The following is an 18,690-nucleotide window of genomic DNA, read 5'->3' as shown; positions in this document are numbered from 1 at the left end:
CCAATCAATGCTCGAATAGCATTTTATTCAGTGAAGTGGTGTAAAATTTGTCTTTCTTTCAACCGGCGTCTATGCTCCACTTTCTTGTGTATAGCATGACGTGGCACGCTATTTCAGGAGTGATGTGGTTATATAAAACGAGACCGGAGTACTGCGCTGGCTGCTGCAGTGCTTTGTGCGTTAGTCTTCATACAGACGTATGGACCATACAAGGACCTTTTCCAACTCTTATGAGTTCTGACTTGAGCGTTGAGAAGCTTGGATACAGAAGTGACGCACTTTTAATTGCTAAATGTAACGTAAGTAATGTTAATTCAATTAGTTCAATTCAAATTTATTTGTATAGCGCTTTTAACAATGGACATCGTCTCAAAGCAGCTTTACAGAACATAAACATAGAACAAAAGGTTTTTATAAAGAATAATATAAAGATTAATATAATACAAAAACTCAAGATTAATATTAGATATATTTAAATGTGTTTGTTTTTATCCCCAATGAGCAAGACTGAGGTGACTGTGGGGAGGAAAAACTCCCTTGAATGGTAAAGGAAGAAACCTTGAGAGGAACCAGACTCATATGGGTGACACTGGAGGGTGTAATGTTAAATATACAGTCTGATAAATGTTGTATTGATGATGAGGTTGTTGGCCTCGAAGACCATTTGGAGTTGGCATCTCCTTTTAGTATGTCCGAACACTTCATGAGTCCAACCGGAGCTGGTAGATCTCTAGATGCCTCAGGATCCTCACAGAGTCGGCCTCATCTCAGTGGAGGTCCAAAATCTTCATCGCATGGAAGACAATCGGAGCTGGTACAATTTGTGTATGCCTCGGGATGGTAGAAGGAGAGAAGCAGTGGCGAGAAATTAGCGTAGCTGCTGTTCATAATATTAGCGAGCACTAGATGATGATGTGCATTTAGCCAGATGTAATAGAGCACAAGATTATGGGATGTATTATGTGTATGCCTGACTAAAGAGATATGTTTGTAATCTACATTTAAACTGGGAAAGTGTGTCTGAGCCCCTGGAAGACTATTCCAAAGTTTGAGAGATAAATATGAAAACACTCTACGAAACGCGCTTTAGGAAAATTTTTATATTCTGGGAACTACCAGAAGCCCTGAGTTTTGTGATCTGAGAGAGCTACATTACAGCTCATTTAATCTTTTATCTCGTTAACACACTCTGTTAATTTGGCTGTTTCATCTGGTTTTGATGAGATGTATAACTTTGTATCGTCAGCCAGCATAACAGTGGAAACTAATCCCATGCCTTCTAATGATGGCCTTAAACCTGACTGAAACTCTATAAAGATATTGTTCTCCTGTAAGAAGGAGCTCAGTTAAACAGACACAACCTTTTCTAGTATTTTAGACATAAATGAAGTGTAAAATAGGGCTGTAATTTGAAAGTTCATTAGGATCTAAATTAGGTTTCTTAACGAGGGGCCTAATAACTGCCAACTTGAAGGATTTAGGGATGTGACCTAAAGATAAGGAGGAGTTAATAATATTAAGAAGAGGCTCATCAGCTTTATGTAACACTTCTTTCAGTAATTTAGTTGGAATGGGATCGAACACATGTTGATTTAGCTGTAGTAAGTGAAGTTTATCTAGCTCTTAGTGTCCTGCACTATAGTTGTTGGTGTAGAGCTTTAGGTGAGACTGGGGCACAAGATGCTGTCAGGGGTTAAACATCAACTATTTTGTTACTGATACTTTAAATTTTAGCAGTGAAGAATCTCAAAGTCCTCGCTACTGAACTGTGATGGAATAGTGATTACAGATCTCTGTTTTATTGTTATTCTAGAAATTGTGCTAAATAAAAACTTGGAATTGTTCTGGCACCAGAGAATAATGACATAAAGTACCTAGCATTCGTAATATTATCTTGTTGGTTTTTAAAAAAAAAGTATGCTAATATTTATCAATTGAATTAAATCGGAATAAAACAAAACCCAAATGTCGTTCTTCCATTTATTGTTTTTGTTTCCGTAACGTTGCCCAGTTTTTATTCAATGTAGCGTATTCAGGATTTCAGCGCATCATTACAAGAGCCTTCAATACAGCCTTTCTACATAAAATTTGAACCTCAAATGTCTGGTATAATGAGAATGTATATTTACAGCTCTGGTGTCATATTCACAAGTTTTCACAGCCTTACGTTCACACTAGTAAACATTTCAACCGAGTCACGTGTAGTCACGTGTGGCCATCTAGAAACCACTACTGTTTGTGGGTCTGCAACGTAGTAACAGATTAGCAAAGCGTGCTAACTGGACTAGATATGTACACTCAACAGAAGCCTCTGTTCTACTCCTTTCCAAACTTTATGATTTTATGTTGTATATAACAGGATAAGATGCATCTGCAGTAATAGATTTTTGTTCCATTTGTGTGCACCAAGCAGTAAATGGGAACTAATTGCAGATAGGAGGAAAAGGTTTGAGTTACTGTTACTTCTCCTTTTGGAATAGCAGCAAAGACCATTCATCAACAATACATGATTCGCTAAGTGTCTTAAAAACTGCTTCTGAAATAGCTAAGAGGATATTTTACTAAATGACTCTGTATCCAGGATAAAGGGGTCGAGTCAACTTGTGCTACAGGTGGCGAGTGTTGTGAACGAATATTAGCACAAATCGGAAAACGTGTCACGTTACCGGCTGATGTGTTATGTTTTTTTTTTTTTGGGGGGGGGGGGGTGTCTTTTAATACCAAATCTATTTTACAAGGTCATTTTAAATTACTAAGATATTTTTCTGAAAATTCATTCCAGAGGCGAGTTTGAACTTTACTGCATAGAAGGTTTGTTATAAGGTGAGCTGCTAAGATAAGCTCTAGCATTACTTGCATGTTAATAACGAACAACAATACATAAACAATAATAATCTAGTAATATAACACAACCAGAACGAACCGAAATGTTCACAAGCTTACAGTTAGAGATGCAAGTGTCCCTGTCAACAAGAATAGACCGGTAACTAGCATCCTTTTAGCCATTGTTGATTGAATTTTGGTCACCTGCCCTGCCTTTAACGTTATCAACATTCCACTGCTATTGTTTGTGGATGTTCCTCCATCTTGTTTTAAAAGAAGGCTTTGATGGAACGCATCAGACCACAATAACCATATTCCACGTTAGCTCACTGATGTTAGCCAGACTTGTCCATGGTTTTGTAATCACATTAAACATGAAGTAATGAAAAAAAGACAAATGTGTGTAGCGTCGCCCCCATTAGCATCAGCTACATTGTGGAGTTTGTAGCTGGGATTCATTTCTAAAGTTCCTACCAGAGTCACACTCACCATGCGCCCACATCATTTTCCATACTTACACACTCCAATTTTTACTTGCATTAGCGAGTGAAACAGTCACACCGTAGAGCCCACTTGAGTGGTGCATTCTCAAAACCTCAGTCTGTGGCTGTAATGCGTCATGGTGAGTGACCACATCCTGTACTAACTCCGTGCTGTGTAAAACCTTGTTATCGAATATTTCCGTTGACTTGTTTGTGCCATGGGTGGCCAGCAGGAGATGTTCAGGATTGTTTAAATCCTGGTTTGTTTTTGTCCTCGAAGCAGATCTCAGGCAGGTCACAGCAGAACACAGCACTCGCACTTGCATGGACCACAATATCCTGTTTTATTCGAGGTGGTCTCAGCCTGCATTCACTGGTTCAGCTGCAGGGAGGAATTGATTAGACTCAAATTCATCTTGACTGCACCAGGTGAACCAAACATAGTACGTGATTCGGGTTGCAATTTGCGAGCCCAAGACACAAACTCGATCAAAAGGACAGCTGAGAACTGTCTCAGAAACGCTGTGTGATCTGGGTATTTCTGGACTGGTGAACCAGAAGAGAAGATGAACCCTGGAGGAACAACAAGCAGTAGCCTTTGTCACATTTTACTGGATGAAGCACATTGTAAGCTGATATAAGTGAAGAAAAGAATTTCAAAGTTAGAATCAGATCACAGGGATATACATAATGTGCTGCCCTGGAGCAGAGAGGGTTAATGGTCTTGATTTAGGGCCCAATAGTGGCGGCCTGTCCGTACCCGTTTTCCCCATCACTATGTCTCTGTTCAATTTACAAGTGGTTTCATATTTCCACACCCCTCAGAACGAGACATTTTTATGGAATAAAAACACTGTCAATAATAATCGTACGTAATTCAAAGCATTGTGTGTAAATTTTAATTTAGTTGTGCGTAATTTAAAACTATTATACGTAATTATGTTTTTTTGTGGAGTTGGATCCCAAAATCTACAACCACGAAAGTTTACAGATACAAGATTTTGTGTGTTTGTTCAAATACAACTCCAAAATGTACGACTATGACAGTTTACACACACAACGCTTGATTTCACAACACCTCTTTTTTACACACGAAAACGGTCTGCGAAACAACTGTCAAAAATACGTCATCACGTTCACAGGCATTACTATCCGAGGGAAGATGAATCGATTCCACGAAGCGCGCATGCGCCCCGCCCTCTTTTAAACCACTCATAGAAACCACTGGTGCCGAAATGGCGGGTTAGTTATCACTAATAACAGAGAAATTTGTGCTAACACTTTAAAATAATGGTTTTTATTTTATTTCTTGACTTTTACAAGGCATTTGTGAAGATGGAAGAATGGAAGAACGACTGTTGAACATACTTTTTATTTGAAATCTTAGAGTTTTTAGGTTTTGGGAGTAATTTTTGTAAAATAATTAAGATGTTTTAAACTGACATATAGTTCTGTATCCCTGAATCCTAGTATAACTCCTAGGTTTGAAGTGCTCCGCGGTATTAGGCAGGGATGCCTGATTTCTCCCAAACTGTTTATTCTAGCCACTCCATCACTTACATTACTCATTAATCATAACCCCGATTTGCATGGGATCTAAAATTTAAAATTATTCAATTTGCAGACGACACAGCAATCCATTTAAAGAATAAATTCATGGTTGATGTTGCCCTAAATTCAGTCTCGATTTTCCCTAAAGCTTCGGGATTTACCCTTAATATTAAAAAATGTGAGCTACTTCCCATTCACTCATCAACGGACTCTGTCATCTCTTCAATTTAGGTTAAAGACGAAGTGAAATATTTAGGAATAGTTTTATCTAAAAATGCTATTAGAAGAGAAGACGTTAACTTTTCTAACCAGTTAATAGATATGAGGAAATCTTTGAGCTATTTCCAAAATAATCTATCCATGCCACTCCCTGTATGTTTCTACAGTTAATGTTAAGAAAGCTAATTCGATCGTTTTCCAATTTCTGTGGAAAAACAAAACTCATTATATTAAGAAATCACAGCTGGTTAAAGACTATGATATGGGTGGTATTAAAGGACATTCAAGATTAATTGGTTGAAAACATATCGGTGGCTTAGTGGTTAGCAAGTTCGCCTCACAGCTCCATGGTCGGGGTTCGATTCCCTATGCTATTACTTATACTGCTTAGTTCATCTTGCTTCCATATTAGTTAGTAGTATTAAGCTCAGTGTTAATGCAGTACTACCTATTACTTCCTGCATAGTCACTCGTTACCAACAGACCATTATTTTAAAGTGTTAGCACAAAATTCTCTCTGTTATTAGTGATAACTAACCCGCCATTTTGGCGCCAGTGGTTTCTATGGGTGGTTTAGAAGAGGGCGGGGCGCATGCACGCTTCGTGGAATCGATTCATCTTCCCTCGGATAGTAATGCCTGTGAACGTGATGACGTATTTTTGACAGTTGTTTCGCAGACCGTTTTCGTGTGTAAAAAAGAGGTGTTGTGGAAACAAGCGTTGTGTGTGTAAACTGTCATAGTCGTACATTCTGGAGTCGTATTTGAACAAACAAACAAAATCTCGTATCTGTAAACTGTCGTGGCCGTAGATTTTGGGATCCAACTTCACAAAAAACATAATTACGTACGATAGTTTTAAATTACGCACAACTAAATTAAAATTTACACACAATGCTTTGAATTACGTACGATTATTATTGACAGTGTTTTTATTCCATACATTTTGCTTTCAATCTATCTTGTTAACATTATTCGCAGATCTTGCTCTCTAATTGTAGCTCTGACACGCAACTCGCAGGCCTGGTACGGAGTTTGCTAGTCTTGCGAGCCTGGTACGCCGTTAGCTGATCTTGTAGGCCTGGTACTCCAATCGCAGATCTATTCTGTTAATTCTCTAATCATTTATTCAGCACAGACTCGAGCCATTTTTCTGATTGTGCTTCTTGGCAGAGGATTGGGCCATCCTTAAAAATGTTGTGGTTTGCCGTAACCCGACCGACCCTCTCAATTCAGGACCGACTCAATTTTTTATATTTTTTTTGCTTTAAATCTGACCGACTTGCCGGTTATAAATTTGCATTAAGACCGATCAATTTTTTTTTTTACTCTTCAAACAACTAATACAAAAGCAATAAAATAATCTTAATTATATTTTAGTAAGTATTGTAAATATATAAATTGCCTAGGCCTACATACAAACCAAGGCTACGTTCATTCTTTTAAATAAAAACCCGTGACGTTGTCATGTTTACACTATTGGTTACCGGATGTCACACTATGGCCTGTGCGTTCGCTTCGTCTCATACTCTCATTCACTGTCTTTGTCAACGGTTTGCGCTCGGTAATGATGCAGGAAACAAAATGGTCGCGGTCACCATTCAAAGTCATATGGGTTCGGGCACCATAATACATCTAAACAATTCATTAAAACAGCTCGACACTGCTTTAACTTATCGGTTGCAAATGAGGTTTGCAATGATATTGAAGACCCAGTCAGTGTCGTCACGATATGCTAATTTGTTTAAATTCATACCTACGTAATCACCATCACCATAATTGTACTTTTTTTTTCATTGAAACGTTTTTTATTTTATTTTTTTTACTGTTACTGCAAACCAAAATATTTTTAAGGATGGCCTTGTATCGATGATCACGGACTGCATGTTTCTGACCAATTTTTGAATGGTTTCATATTTCCACCCTGCTCAGAACCAGAACTTTCAGTAGAACCAGAAGTTTGACTGCGCATTAAACTGATTAATTCTTCTGTTTTTAAAGCACCTTCAATAACAGGAACTCTCTGGACTTCCCCTAAGGTTTAATATTCGCTTTTATTGTCTGCTTTTTAAGCTTTATGAATTTTAGGACTGAAACAATGAGGAGATTTAAGGTTATAATTGCCAGCTACAGCATGACCTTTGCTAATGACACAAAACGGCTTGTATAAGCAGGTAACCGAAACTCGGGGCTGTTTTCTTATTCTTCCTTTTTGCTGAGATGATTCGGTTTGTGGGTTTTGTGTGTGTGCATGCCCATTGTATTCATCATCCTCTTTTAAGATGTGTGTTTGCTTTACATGAGCAGTCCATCAGGTTGTGAGGGGGAAAAAAAACAGTTTGCTTTCCTGCTTTTTTTTGTACGCCAGTTAAATGGGTGACAAGTTTGAGATGGGAGGTGCAGTTAAACCAGAATTCACACCTGACTGTTACTGTTAGCATGGATTTTGTATAGTGTGGACTTTGTATGAGTCATTAGAGACTTTTGTTCACCTCAGAACAGCCTTTGATTTCTGAATACTTTAGTTTTCATTTAGAGCGTTTAACCTGTCGAGTGTGAATCCTGATGTTGCCACTGAAACCCGATGATGCCACACTGGCTCGCAGGTCTGGTACTCCGCTCGCAGGTCTGGTACTCCGCTCGCAGGTCTGGTACTCCGCTCGCAGGTCTGGTACGCCGCTCGCAGGTCTGGTACACGCTCCCAGTTCAAACACTCCACCAGCAGGTCTGGCACTCCACCTAGCATCTGCACCTAGCATCTCCACCAAGTACTGCAAACTAGTATCTCAATCTAACTCCATGCTTCTTTTACAAGTTAATTAAAACCCTGGTGGACAAAACCAAAGTCTTTGTTTTTTTTGCCTTTGACATTTTTCTCAGACATGTAATACCTTCTGGAAGAAAAATTTATTTGATTTCTTGGATGGCATCTGGCTCACTCCCTAAACAAAATTCCCTAGTTCCATGCACTGTGGGATTTAAATCCAAGCCCTTGTAAGTTTACTCTCTCGCTCGGTCCACTCAAGTGTACGACCAGAACATCTGCCCTACAACCAGCATGTTAAAGTAAATACCAAAATACCAGAAGCATCAGTGGTATTTTCTTTTTTTTTTTTTTTTAACTGCAGGCTGTAAATCTGACGACACAGAGAGACACAGAGAGAGAGACACACACAGAGAGAAAGTCGATGTGTATCAATATTGAATATGAATTCATGGTCGTCTTCTTGTTCTTCATGATCTCCTTCTTCTTCCTTTTCTTCATGTTCCTCCTTCTTCACAATACACCATCTTGCTTTCCCTCTTCTGAATATTCCGGATTATTAGTTTTGTTATAGTTCTTGTTGATCTTAATTATAATTCTTCTAGATCTTGATTGTGCATGATGTTAATATTCTTCTGGAACAATCCTGACTCTGTACTGATCTGTTTATCTGTGTGTTCTTGCAAAAGCCTTATGGACTTGTCCCAATATTTGTCACTAACTTGTGTCCAGTCTGGTCCATTCCCACTCACCCCACAGCGAATGTCTGAGCTCTCGTTTTCTGGCCTGCTTTTAATAACGTCTGTGCCAAAGTGAATGATTTCTAAGATTCTTGTTTCCATACGCAATGGCTGAGTACCGAGTTTCGCTGGCAGCTGATGGAAGATTCTATTAACCCGACTGATACAGATTATCTCTCATACTGAAATGACTGCATTACTAAGCTTGCAAATCTCCTGCAGGAATCTGAAGCACTTAATCCTTCAGTAAAACCAAAACTCCACACTCCACCCTACATAATCCATCGTCTTGGTTTGAAATCTACACACATTATTCAAACACATGCCATTTAATAACTCTTAAATGTGCCAAGGGTGTAGCTTCAGGCGTATCTGTGAAGAGTTTAGCGTGAGTTCGGCATCGGCAGGTTTTTAACCTGCTCAATTGCGTCAGGATCTAATCCATTGATGCCTGGTGTTAACTGAAGCAAGCGTGTGTTTAAGCATTTTGGGTATTGCACAAACAAAAAGACGAACAGAAACCGACACAGACTGTGGTTTTCGTTCAAATTTCAGTTTGCTAATTATTAAAATGGTCATCAGAACTCCAGGGGTCTGTCCCAAATCCCATACCTGTACACTATTCTACAGCAATGTGTAGCATAAACAGAGACGAAGTGCACTTCAAGTACCCGATGATGCACTTATTCAACTATAAACGTCTGGGCGGTTGGACACTTCCTGCACCGAACACTCACAGCTTTGCTTACATGGGGCTGCCAGAAACCGACGCTACACGACAACAGCTTTTCAAGATGACACACTGACAATATTCCCACGGACAAGACGTCTTTACATGAGCGCAAATTGTGTGATTTGTCTTATTTTAATAAAGATTTTTGAAGCTGCTGCTTCTTCTACTTTCGGCTTTTCTCGTTAGGGGTCGCCACGGCGAATCATCAGTTTCAACCTAACTGTATCCTCAGCATCCTCTACTCTCGCACCAATTACCTTCATATCCTCATTAAACACATCCAGATATCTCCTTTGTCCTTCCTCTTGTCCTCTTATCTGGCAGCTACATCTTCAACATCCTTCTACCATTATAACCATCTCCCTCCTCTGTACATGTCCAAACCATCTCCAATCCCAAAAACAGCCAACCTGAGCCGTCCCTCTGATGTGCTCTTTCCTAATCCTGTCCATCCTCGTCACTCCTAAAGAGAACCACATCATCCTCATCTCTGCCTCCTCCATCTCTGCCTCATGTCTTTTCCTCACTGCTTCAGGCTCTAACCCATACAACAGAGCATTTTCACTAAAATCTAAATTTCGTGGCGTCATAGTACGCTCGTTTGGCGTCGTTTCTAATCACCTGGGAAACGACTTAAACTCCCGTTTTGCAGAAACCTTTAGTTATTAACTACCTTTTCATTATAAAAGCTAACATTAACACACACTAGACGCTAGGGTGTATCGTGCAAGCACGTAATGGAATGAATTTCTGTAGAGAAATGCTTTGGATTTGAATTCGTATACGACTTTCATGCAACACGTGTCAGTCTGAGCTTCTGCTCTTCACAACTTCGGTCACTTACTTCATGGGTTTCAAGCCCTTTTTTTTTTTCTTTCTTTCTTTCTGTTTTTAGACTGTAGCGGCTCAGCAAGCATCCACCAAGTATGTGTAGTCAAAAACATGGAGAATGTTTCGGAGCAGGGGGAAAGGAAGTGTATCGCAGTCCCTCATATCCATTTATAGTCAACAAATGACTCCTTGTCACGTGCAGTAACTCGGCCACATTGTCCTGTCACTAGAACTCGCCAGCTCTCATTACAAATGAACGAATGTTTGAATGACATCTGGTTGCTTTGTGAGGCAGTTTGTGAGTCTGCTCCACCCCTGGATTAGTGTGTTCATGTCTAATCACCTTAAACATGTACCAAACCCATACGAGTCATACATCTGCAGCCTCACATTGATAACCAGGGTGCCAGAAGGTCTGGTACTTTCTTGCTTGCTCCATCTCTAACTCACTCACTCCCTCTCTCTCTTTTTCTCTCTCTCGAGTTAATTCAAATTCATACGAGCTTTATAGGCATGATTGTGTCTCTGTTTCTGTAATTATTCTGTGTAGTTGTATACTCCCTTATGTAACACCAGTTACCCCAGGGAAGAGAATCTAAGAGACAGACACACACACACACCCTCCTTCCTCAACACTCTCTCTCTTTCTTCAATGTGGTGGAATAAGAGGGGGCAGAAAACAGTATTCAGTGAGGAAGAGGAGAGGTGTACGAAAGCTAGACCGACAGACAGGGAGCACAGCTGTAGGTATTGAAGCAGCGAGCAGAGACTTTGATTTGCACTGTTAGGGCATGAGACAGAAGGATACATATTCATCCTGTGCACACAGACAGACTGATACATCTGTGTATGACAGCATCGTACCTTTGTCCAGCGCCGTGCCCGAGTCTCTATGTCCGCGTTCACTCTTATGAGCGAGACATCATTTCTCTCTTGGTCTTTCTCTCTGACTCTGTCTGCCTCTCTCTCCCTCTCTGTCTGCCTTCCTGCTTGCCTGTCTGTTCGTCTGTCTGTATCTCTCTCTCTTTCTCTCTCTCCCCCTCTCTGTCTGCCTTCCTGCTTGCCTGTCTGTTCGTCTGTCTGTATCTCTCTCTTTCTCTCTCTCCCCCTCTCTGTCTGCCTTCCTGCTTGCCTGTCTGTTTGTCTGTCTGTATCTCTCTCTTTCTCTCTCTCCCCCTCTCTGTCTGCCTTCCTGCTTGCCTGTCTGTTTGTCTGTCTGTATGTCTCTCTTTCTCTCTCTCTCTCTCTCTCTGCCTGGCTGCCTGTCTTCCTGCTTGTCTGTCGGTCTGTCTCACTCTACTCTTATCTCTCTCTCTCTCTCTCTCGTAGGTGTCGCATGAGCAATGCTCGGACACTGCAGGTAAAGCGCTCTAATTACAGCTCCATTTCATTTCACTGCTCCCCTGAGAGGAAGTCTCGTCTGTGGAGCGAGTGCCGTTAATACATTTAGCCTTTATCGCGTGTGTGTGTGTGTGTGAGTGAGAAATGGACGTGAAACAGTAATGTGGTACTTAAATGCTGCTCAAGCCAGGAGCTATTAGAGCCTCAGGGCCTGAAGGTCTGCACGGAATAAACAGCACAGAGAAAATCTACTTTAAAATGTTTCAGATCTTTTTGTTCCCAAATACATCACAGTTCTTACTTTTCTAGCTCGATAATCTTGGTTGCTCATTAGTAACCTTATGTTCAGAGAATTCTCTGTTCACACTTTTCTTGGATCTCCTCATTATTTAGGTTCTAATTTACATTCATATACACTGTGGTTTTCTTTTCTTTTTTTTTTAAAAATGTATTTAGTGTGAAGTACTACCGGTTGCCATGGTAATAGTGTTTTTCACGAGTGGCGATTCAACAAGCATCCGACTTGACGACAAATCAGATTTTAGTTGCCGCTAAAATGAAACATTCTGTCGTGAGATTTGACGTTTGTGTATTGTCAGTGTCGCTCACATCACCAGAAGTCAGCAGCTCAAAAAACGAACGCTCTCCGTTTGCTTTCTCGCTGGGAGTCGCTGTATGTGTGAACGTAGCATCAGTGAAGAAGACAAATTTTCTATAGCATGTTTTCTTTCCCGAAACTCATTAGCCAATTTGAAGCCATCTTGGATTTCCTTCAGGATCAATAAAGTATCTGTCTGTCTGTCTGAGTTTTTTTTAACTCAAGCATTTCACTCAAACAAATCATATGCATGGTAAATATAATAATGTAATAACGTAGAAATATAATAAAATCAGTCCTTATAGAATTAAAGAATTAAAACAATTAAGTCTTTTTGTACATAAGCATGTACAGTTTCACAGATAAATGTTCTTGATATCTGATGTGTCTTTAAAAAAAAAAAACCCACATCTACCCCCCCCATATCAGATCAGATTTACATATATATAAATTATTTTAATGCTATTTTTAAATGTAAATTTAATTACAAACTGCCTGAAAGCAACCAAACATTTAAATAAAACATGTAAAGTAAAAAAAAAAAACCCAAGTAAATAAATAAATAAATAAATATTTATTTATTTATTTTTAATCTAATAGGTCTAATTCACTTTTTTAAAATTATAATTAAATTGTTAATAATTTTTTGTTCATTATGTAACACAATGTTCTTGGTGGTTAATAAATATTGTCTGTTCTATATTGTGCATTAGTCATGAACCATGTTCTGTAATTTTATCTGAATTAGAGAATTAACAAACAGATCAGCACAGAAATAAACCCTGCATTTTATTATTTAGCTGTTGCCGATTTATTTAAAAACGTGTTAGGGTTACACACGTTTTAATGTTGAAGGAATTATTTTCTAGATTGTGTGGAAAAACACTCGTGTATCATAGTTGACAGGATTTTTTTGTGCATGGTGTAAACTCGCAGATCCGATTAGACTTGTTGAAAGGGTGTGTGTGTGTGTGTGGTTTCTTGCAGATTGAAGGTTCTTGGTACCAGATGAGGAACAATGCTGGCCATGGACCAAGGTGTGGTGGAGGAATGGCTGTCTGAGTATAAGGTGAGCATCTATTTATATTGTGTGTGTGTGTGTGTGTGTGTGTGTGTGTGTGTGTGTGTGTGTGTGTGTGTGTGTGTGTTTTGTGGTGTAAGAGCAGGCACAGGTGGGTGTAAAGACAGCGTGAGGCCTGGAGTGTATCCATCATTCTCCCCTTACAGCCTCTTACAGTAACTCTTAAACATACACTCATTCTCTCTTTATCTCTGTCGCCCAGTCATTTCCTTCCTCCCTTCCTTTCTTTCTTCCTTTTTCTCTTTGTATTTCGCTCCCGCTCTCATACACACACTTGCTCACACCCCCTCAAGTGCTAATGGGTAAAGTGTTCAGCAGAAGGATCCTCTCTGTAGGCGCGGAGGTGGAGGCGGAAGCCTGGCTTCACTGCAGGCGGCTTTCTGAAAAAGAAGAGAGGGGGAGGAATGGGAGAACAGAGTGGCATATTGATACGAGATCCTCTGGAAATCCCCGAAGCCCCACAGCTGCTCTGTCCATCAGGCTTGCCGCTACACGTCCGCTCTTCATGAACTGTTGTACTGCCCTGTTGTACTATCACGATCTCATAAGCGTCTCACAGTAACCTACCTATCTGAGCGTATTTTTATTTCCTTTTGATTTCCTTTTCAATTTCAATACAACCCTCAAGTGAATCTGGAATGATTGACAGCTCGAACACTCCGATGTTAACAGATGTTTTCTGGAAGCTCCGCCCCTTCTCTGTATTTCCCACTAATAATTTTTCAGTGCTTCAGGTTAGTCCTGCCGAGCTGCTTTTAGTCATTTTTGTTTATATTTTATTTTATATTTATGTTCCCTTTTTTTTTTTGAACATTTCTAGCCTGTGAGAAGTATAGAACATGACAAAAAAAAAAACCTCTTGTTTCTAAGCTGCTTTTAAAAATAAATAAATAAATAAATAAATAATGGACAATTTTTTAGAGTACATTGTGAAGCTTTTTGGGTGAAACTTTTGGTGTATTAGTATTTTCTAACTTGGGTTTTTTTTTTTTTTTTTTTTTTTTTTTTTTCCCCCCCTTACTCCCTGTATGATTGTGTGTCTGTGTTTTTTATACTTAGACTATTCCTGAGACGGCCATCTCCAGCTACGCTGCGTCTCTGAAGGAAAAGGCCTCGCTGGTCCCTGCGCTCTATAAAGTCATCCGAGAGAACTACAGTGACGTAAGACTCAAGCTCTTTGTGTTTTGCTTCTTTAAGAGACTTGTGTTACTCCCCTGCTTGTGTTGTACAAAAGAACCCCGGAGGAGACGGACGGACAGACAGACAGACGGACAGATGAATCTTTAAATGCGCGTGGGGTTTGTGTGTGGGTTGAACTTCGCTTTCTTCAGACTGGCATCAGCTGCAGCTCTCGGGGCAAAAGTTTCCATTTTTATTCATGCTTGATCTCAGACACTAGTCCAGTGAAAGAGCTCTAAACACACACACACATTCTACTCAAGCTGTTATACCAGCAAACACCACCACATCGTATCTGCTTTTCTGCCTCCTCCAACACCAAAACGTTTCTCTAACAGTTTTCTGGAAAGGCAGCAAACGTTTACACACGTGTATCTACAGAGGAGGAAATCTCCGTGTTGAGCAAGCGCTTTGACATTTAATACACAAACAAACCTGTAGAGAGACCAGTGAGGTGAGGAGAGGTGTGTCAGTCAGCTTGCTCGATCTCGTCATGCCTCTAACGTGTGTGTGTGTGGCTGCTGCCTGGCAAAACCAGTCACATGGTGAAATTTTGCAATACAGTCCGTTGTGAAATCCACAGCTTTTCCCCTTTGTTTGCATTTTTGTTCTTTGTTCTTTTTCTTTCTTTTTTCTTTTTTTTTCTTTTTTTGTAGAAATCTACTCAGATTGGTGATTTTGCACTCATGTGATTTCTTCTTATAAATTCCTACCAGTGAAGAAAAATATCTAATGACTTAGCTGTATTCATGTTTCTCACACACACCCGAACGCAATACAGCTTCGAATCGGCCGAGAACTCTGTCAAAGCGTGACGTCGGGTGCGTGAGGAAAGGAACATGTCGATTACAGAAAGATATTCTGAAGGATAAGATCAAGATTTCTGATGCTTAAGGATGGAAGTGTGATCTATTTTTTTTGACTGTTTTTCCAGTTTTACCACCAGTTTTCGCTCCTTTACCACCTATGATAATGTTACTATTAGGATTCGAGACTACTGGGAAACAAACTGCGAGGGACGGAAGGGAAATGAGGACACGCACGACTGGCCTTGAGTAGAGACGCTAAACTGTGCACACACATTTCATTACTAATTGCTGTCTGTGCTAATGAGGGCCTAAATGCTTCCTGATATTAAAATGTAGCACGCTGTAAGCCGTGTGAGAGACGGTGTGAGACGAGACCAATCCCCACACCCTTGGGACGATTTAGGGGAATCGCAGAAAGGTGTAATCACAGGACGACAGCGTGAGCTCCAGTTACGAGTCTGAATGAGGAATGAATTTAGGAGGTCTGAGGGAAAGATTATTGCTGTTTACCGCCATGTGTGTGTACATATCAGTCATGCGCTTCTTATTATATCATCCGGCTAGATTTTTATCTCTACGTTTAAATATGACCGGATTCCTTTCCGTCATTTAATGAATTACTTCACGTCAACATGTACGTAAAATCGTGTGGAAGACGAGCTGAATCTGAACATCATGTGAGCCACTATTTTATTCAGGATCTAGCATACCGTTTAGTCTAGTGCCGTTTCTCCTGGGTGGGGGAAATAGGCGGGGTGGAGAGATGGTGTTCATTTCTCTCTCTTTCTTGTCAATCAGTGCAACACCAACTAATCCTAGAGCTCCCGTTTGTGGAAGAGGGTGCTTACCTGTGACGTAGCCGGGAAGAGCAGCGGTTGCCCCCTGCAGCGTGAGGAGAGAACGTTAGCTAGTGAAAAAATGCATTAAAAAGTTCACAGGTGTAAATATGAAATACGAGTTCTACAGTCCTCCAGTGAATACAGGGCTAGAAACAACACAGTATTGCACTACGTCTTGTGAGTTAGACAGGTAATTCCCTGCTCTGTCTCTGTCTCAGCTCTTAGAGCCGGTTTGTCACCAGCTGTTTGAGTTTTACCGGAGCGGAGAGGCTCATCTTCAGCGCTTCACCCTGCAGTTCCTGCCTGAGCTGGTGTGGAGTTACCTGTCTGTGAGCGCCGGACGTGACCCTCACCACAGCGGCTGCATCGAGGCTCTTCTGCTCGGCATCTACAACCTGGTCAGTAAAGACGCCGCACAGCTCCGTGTGTCCGCACACTTGTGCGTCGTGTCAGTATAGATGTATACTATTATATGGTGCGAATTCCAATCTGGGCTGATTTTAGGCACGTCATCATGGCTTGAACGGAGTTGTGGTGATGTCACAAGATGCGTGTTGCGATGATACACGACACGTCTCAGCAAAAACCGGTAAAAAAAAGTAACGGGGAAAATTTTGCAAGCTTCCTCAATATCGGAGTTTGCTTTGTCACCGCGGTTCTTTCTGCGGTGGTGAAATAACAGAGCGACTGGAATACAGATGTGCACAGTTTCAATATTAAATCTCACCACCAGCATGTAACTCAACTCTATATAACTCGATTACAGTTGTATTACCGTCGCCTCGGTCTGAGCTGAACAGGCATTAAAACAAGATTTAAGTGTAGCTGATTAGATTGAAGTTTTTTTTTTATTGACCAGCCTGCATTAGCTGAAAAGGGAAACCCAGGAGGATGATCTCTGTGTTCGTCTGCAGCCTTTTATACTCGCTCTCCTGCCTTCTCTTCTCCCCGGGCCTCTGAATAACAGAGTAGGTCAACTGCCAATCAAGCGGCATCCACAGCATCAGGAGGCGTTTAATCATCCTGACGTTATTGACTCCACAGTCACCCCGTGCCCTGAAATAACCCGCATCCTCATGTCCGATAAAGCCTTAACATGGATAGTGGGAACGCCGCTCCGTTCATCCGTTCTCCCACACAGAGATCTCTCACACACACACATTACAGATACTATCTTGTAAACACACAGACACACCAGTGCTGTTATTTTCATTCTGTGTAAATGTTGTCCTCTTTTTTTTTTTTTTTTTTTTACGCTGCCTGACCATAATGGCTTACTCTGTCCCCGATGGGAACGTTTCCTCTGCTGGATTCGGCTCATTCGCACACAAAGACGCATTATTCTGGGATCGTAAAACATCAGCCGTTTCATCAGCGCTAGAAAGCCTGCATGAATCTGGAACCTCATTGAAAACCAAATGGAATGAAACTTAGATTTTTAAGGAGAATGGCTTCAGAAGCGACCGAGGAAAAAAACGAATTAAAGCCAATTTAAGTTTCTTGAATCTGATTGGTCATTATTTCTAACAGCAGCAGCTCAGACAGTGTTTCCGGTTGTGGTTGTTTATATCTGTTTGCTTCTATAGTAACAGTTATAAGTTTAGTTCTAGCTGTATCCTAAAATGAGCTGCTATTATCAATCAGCACAAAGCAACAACCAAAACAGCAACATCATATCATCATGTACAACCCTTAAGGTTTAGTAAAATGTACAGGGTTGTCTGTTTTTTTGCTTTGTTTGCATTTCTACTATTCTTACATGTTTAACGTCTGTTTTCTGTTTCAGGAAATAGTCGATAAAGATGGTCAAAGCAAAGTGTTATCCTTCACCGTCCCCTCCTTATCCAAACCATCAGTGTACCATGAGGTAGGTTCATGCAGCTTTACTTCTTTATCTCTCTTCATCTCACGTCTGTATCTTATCACTTTTACTACTATATCTTACACCTATATCTAAAATACTCCTTCTCCCCTGCCCTCTTTTAGCCTTCTGCCATCGGCTCCATGGCCCTAACCGAAGGAGCTCTAGCCAATCACGGGCTTAGTCGAGTTGTTTACAGTGGACTGCACCTCCAGAGAGAGACGTTCACAGCGCAGAACAGGTGGAGCTGCTCATCAAACTTTCAGCACATTTATTCCATCCATCTATTATTCAGACATCAATGAGGATTGTTAATGCAGGCTTTAGTCTGTGTGTGTGTGTGTGTGCGTCTGTCTGTCTGCGTGTGTGTGTCTGTCTGTGTGTGTGTCTGTGTGCGCGTCTGTGTGTCTGTGTGCGCGTCTGTGTGTGTGTGTGTGCGAGTCTGTGTGTGTGTGTGTGAGTCTGTGTGTGTGTGCGCGTCTGTGTGTGTTTTGAACATTGAAACCCCCAACGTTGAAGTTCCTTCTTATGTTTGTTAATAACGTGAAGTGTTCATGTTCAAATGGCTTGAAAGGGATATAAAAGAAAGTATTATTTTCAAGATTGAATTTCCTGGTGAGATGATGATGATGATGATGATGATGTTTCCTATGTCAGGTTTGAAGTGCTGACGTTCCTGCTGCTTTGCTATAACGCTGCTCTGAGCTACATGAACTGTTCTTCCCTCCAGTCTCTGTGTCGGCTCAGCTCCAGGTTACACACACACACACACACACACTCATAAACATCAGTACTAAGCCCTTTGTGTTTTTTGTTTTGTTTAATGCATCTCATGTGTTC

General features: G+C 40.7%; 1 protein-coding gene across 6 annotated transcripts in view; it reads left to right on the top strand.

The window, feature by feature from the left end:
- fam126a (family with sequence similarity 126 member A) overlaps window positions 1–18,690 on the top strand; it is a 39,330-nt gene that overhangs the window by 10,431 nt on the left and 10,209 nt on the right. For 5 of the 6 annotated variants that reach the window (XR_003445050.2, XR_003445048.2, XM_027175741.2 and 2 more), the window contains exons 2-7: window positions 13,069–13,150; window positions 14,222–14,323; window positions 16,208–16,387; window positions 17,776–17,856; window positions 17,976–18,091; window positions 18,508–18,603. Coding sequence is in view for 4 of the 6 variants with exons in the window: in XM_027175741.2 (XP_027031542.1) it covers window positions 13,100–13,150; window positions 14,222–14,323; window positions 16,208–16,387; window positions 17,776–17,856; window positions 17,976–18,091; window positions 18,508–18,603 (626 nt within the window). In the remaining 2 variants the exon portion in view is untranslated. Of the gene's footprint in view, window positions 1–278; window positions 300–13,068; window positions 13,151–14,221; window positions 14,324–16,207; window positions 16,388–17,775; window positions 17,857–17,975; window positions 18,092–18,507; window positions 18,604–18,690 lie in introns of those variants that run through there. The other variant, XM_047807750.1, reaches the window with a different exon arrangement.

The sequence above is a fragment of the Tachysurus fulvidraco genome, chromosome 24 (assembly GCF_022655615.1).
Source record: "Tachysurus fulvidraco isolate hzauxx_2018 chromosome 24, HZAU_PFXX_2.0, whole genome shotgun sequence".
In the NCBI taxonomy this organism is placed as follows: Eukaryota; Metazoa; Chordata; class Actinopteri; order Siluriformes; family Bagridae; genus Tachysurus; species Tachysurus fulvidraco.
Note: the sequence above shows the minus strand (reverse complement) of the source record. Positions and strands in the feature narration are given on the sequence as shown.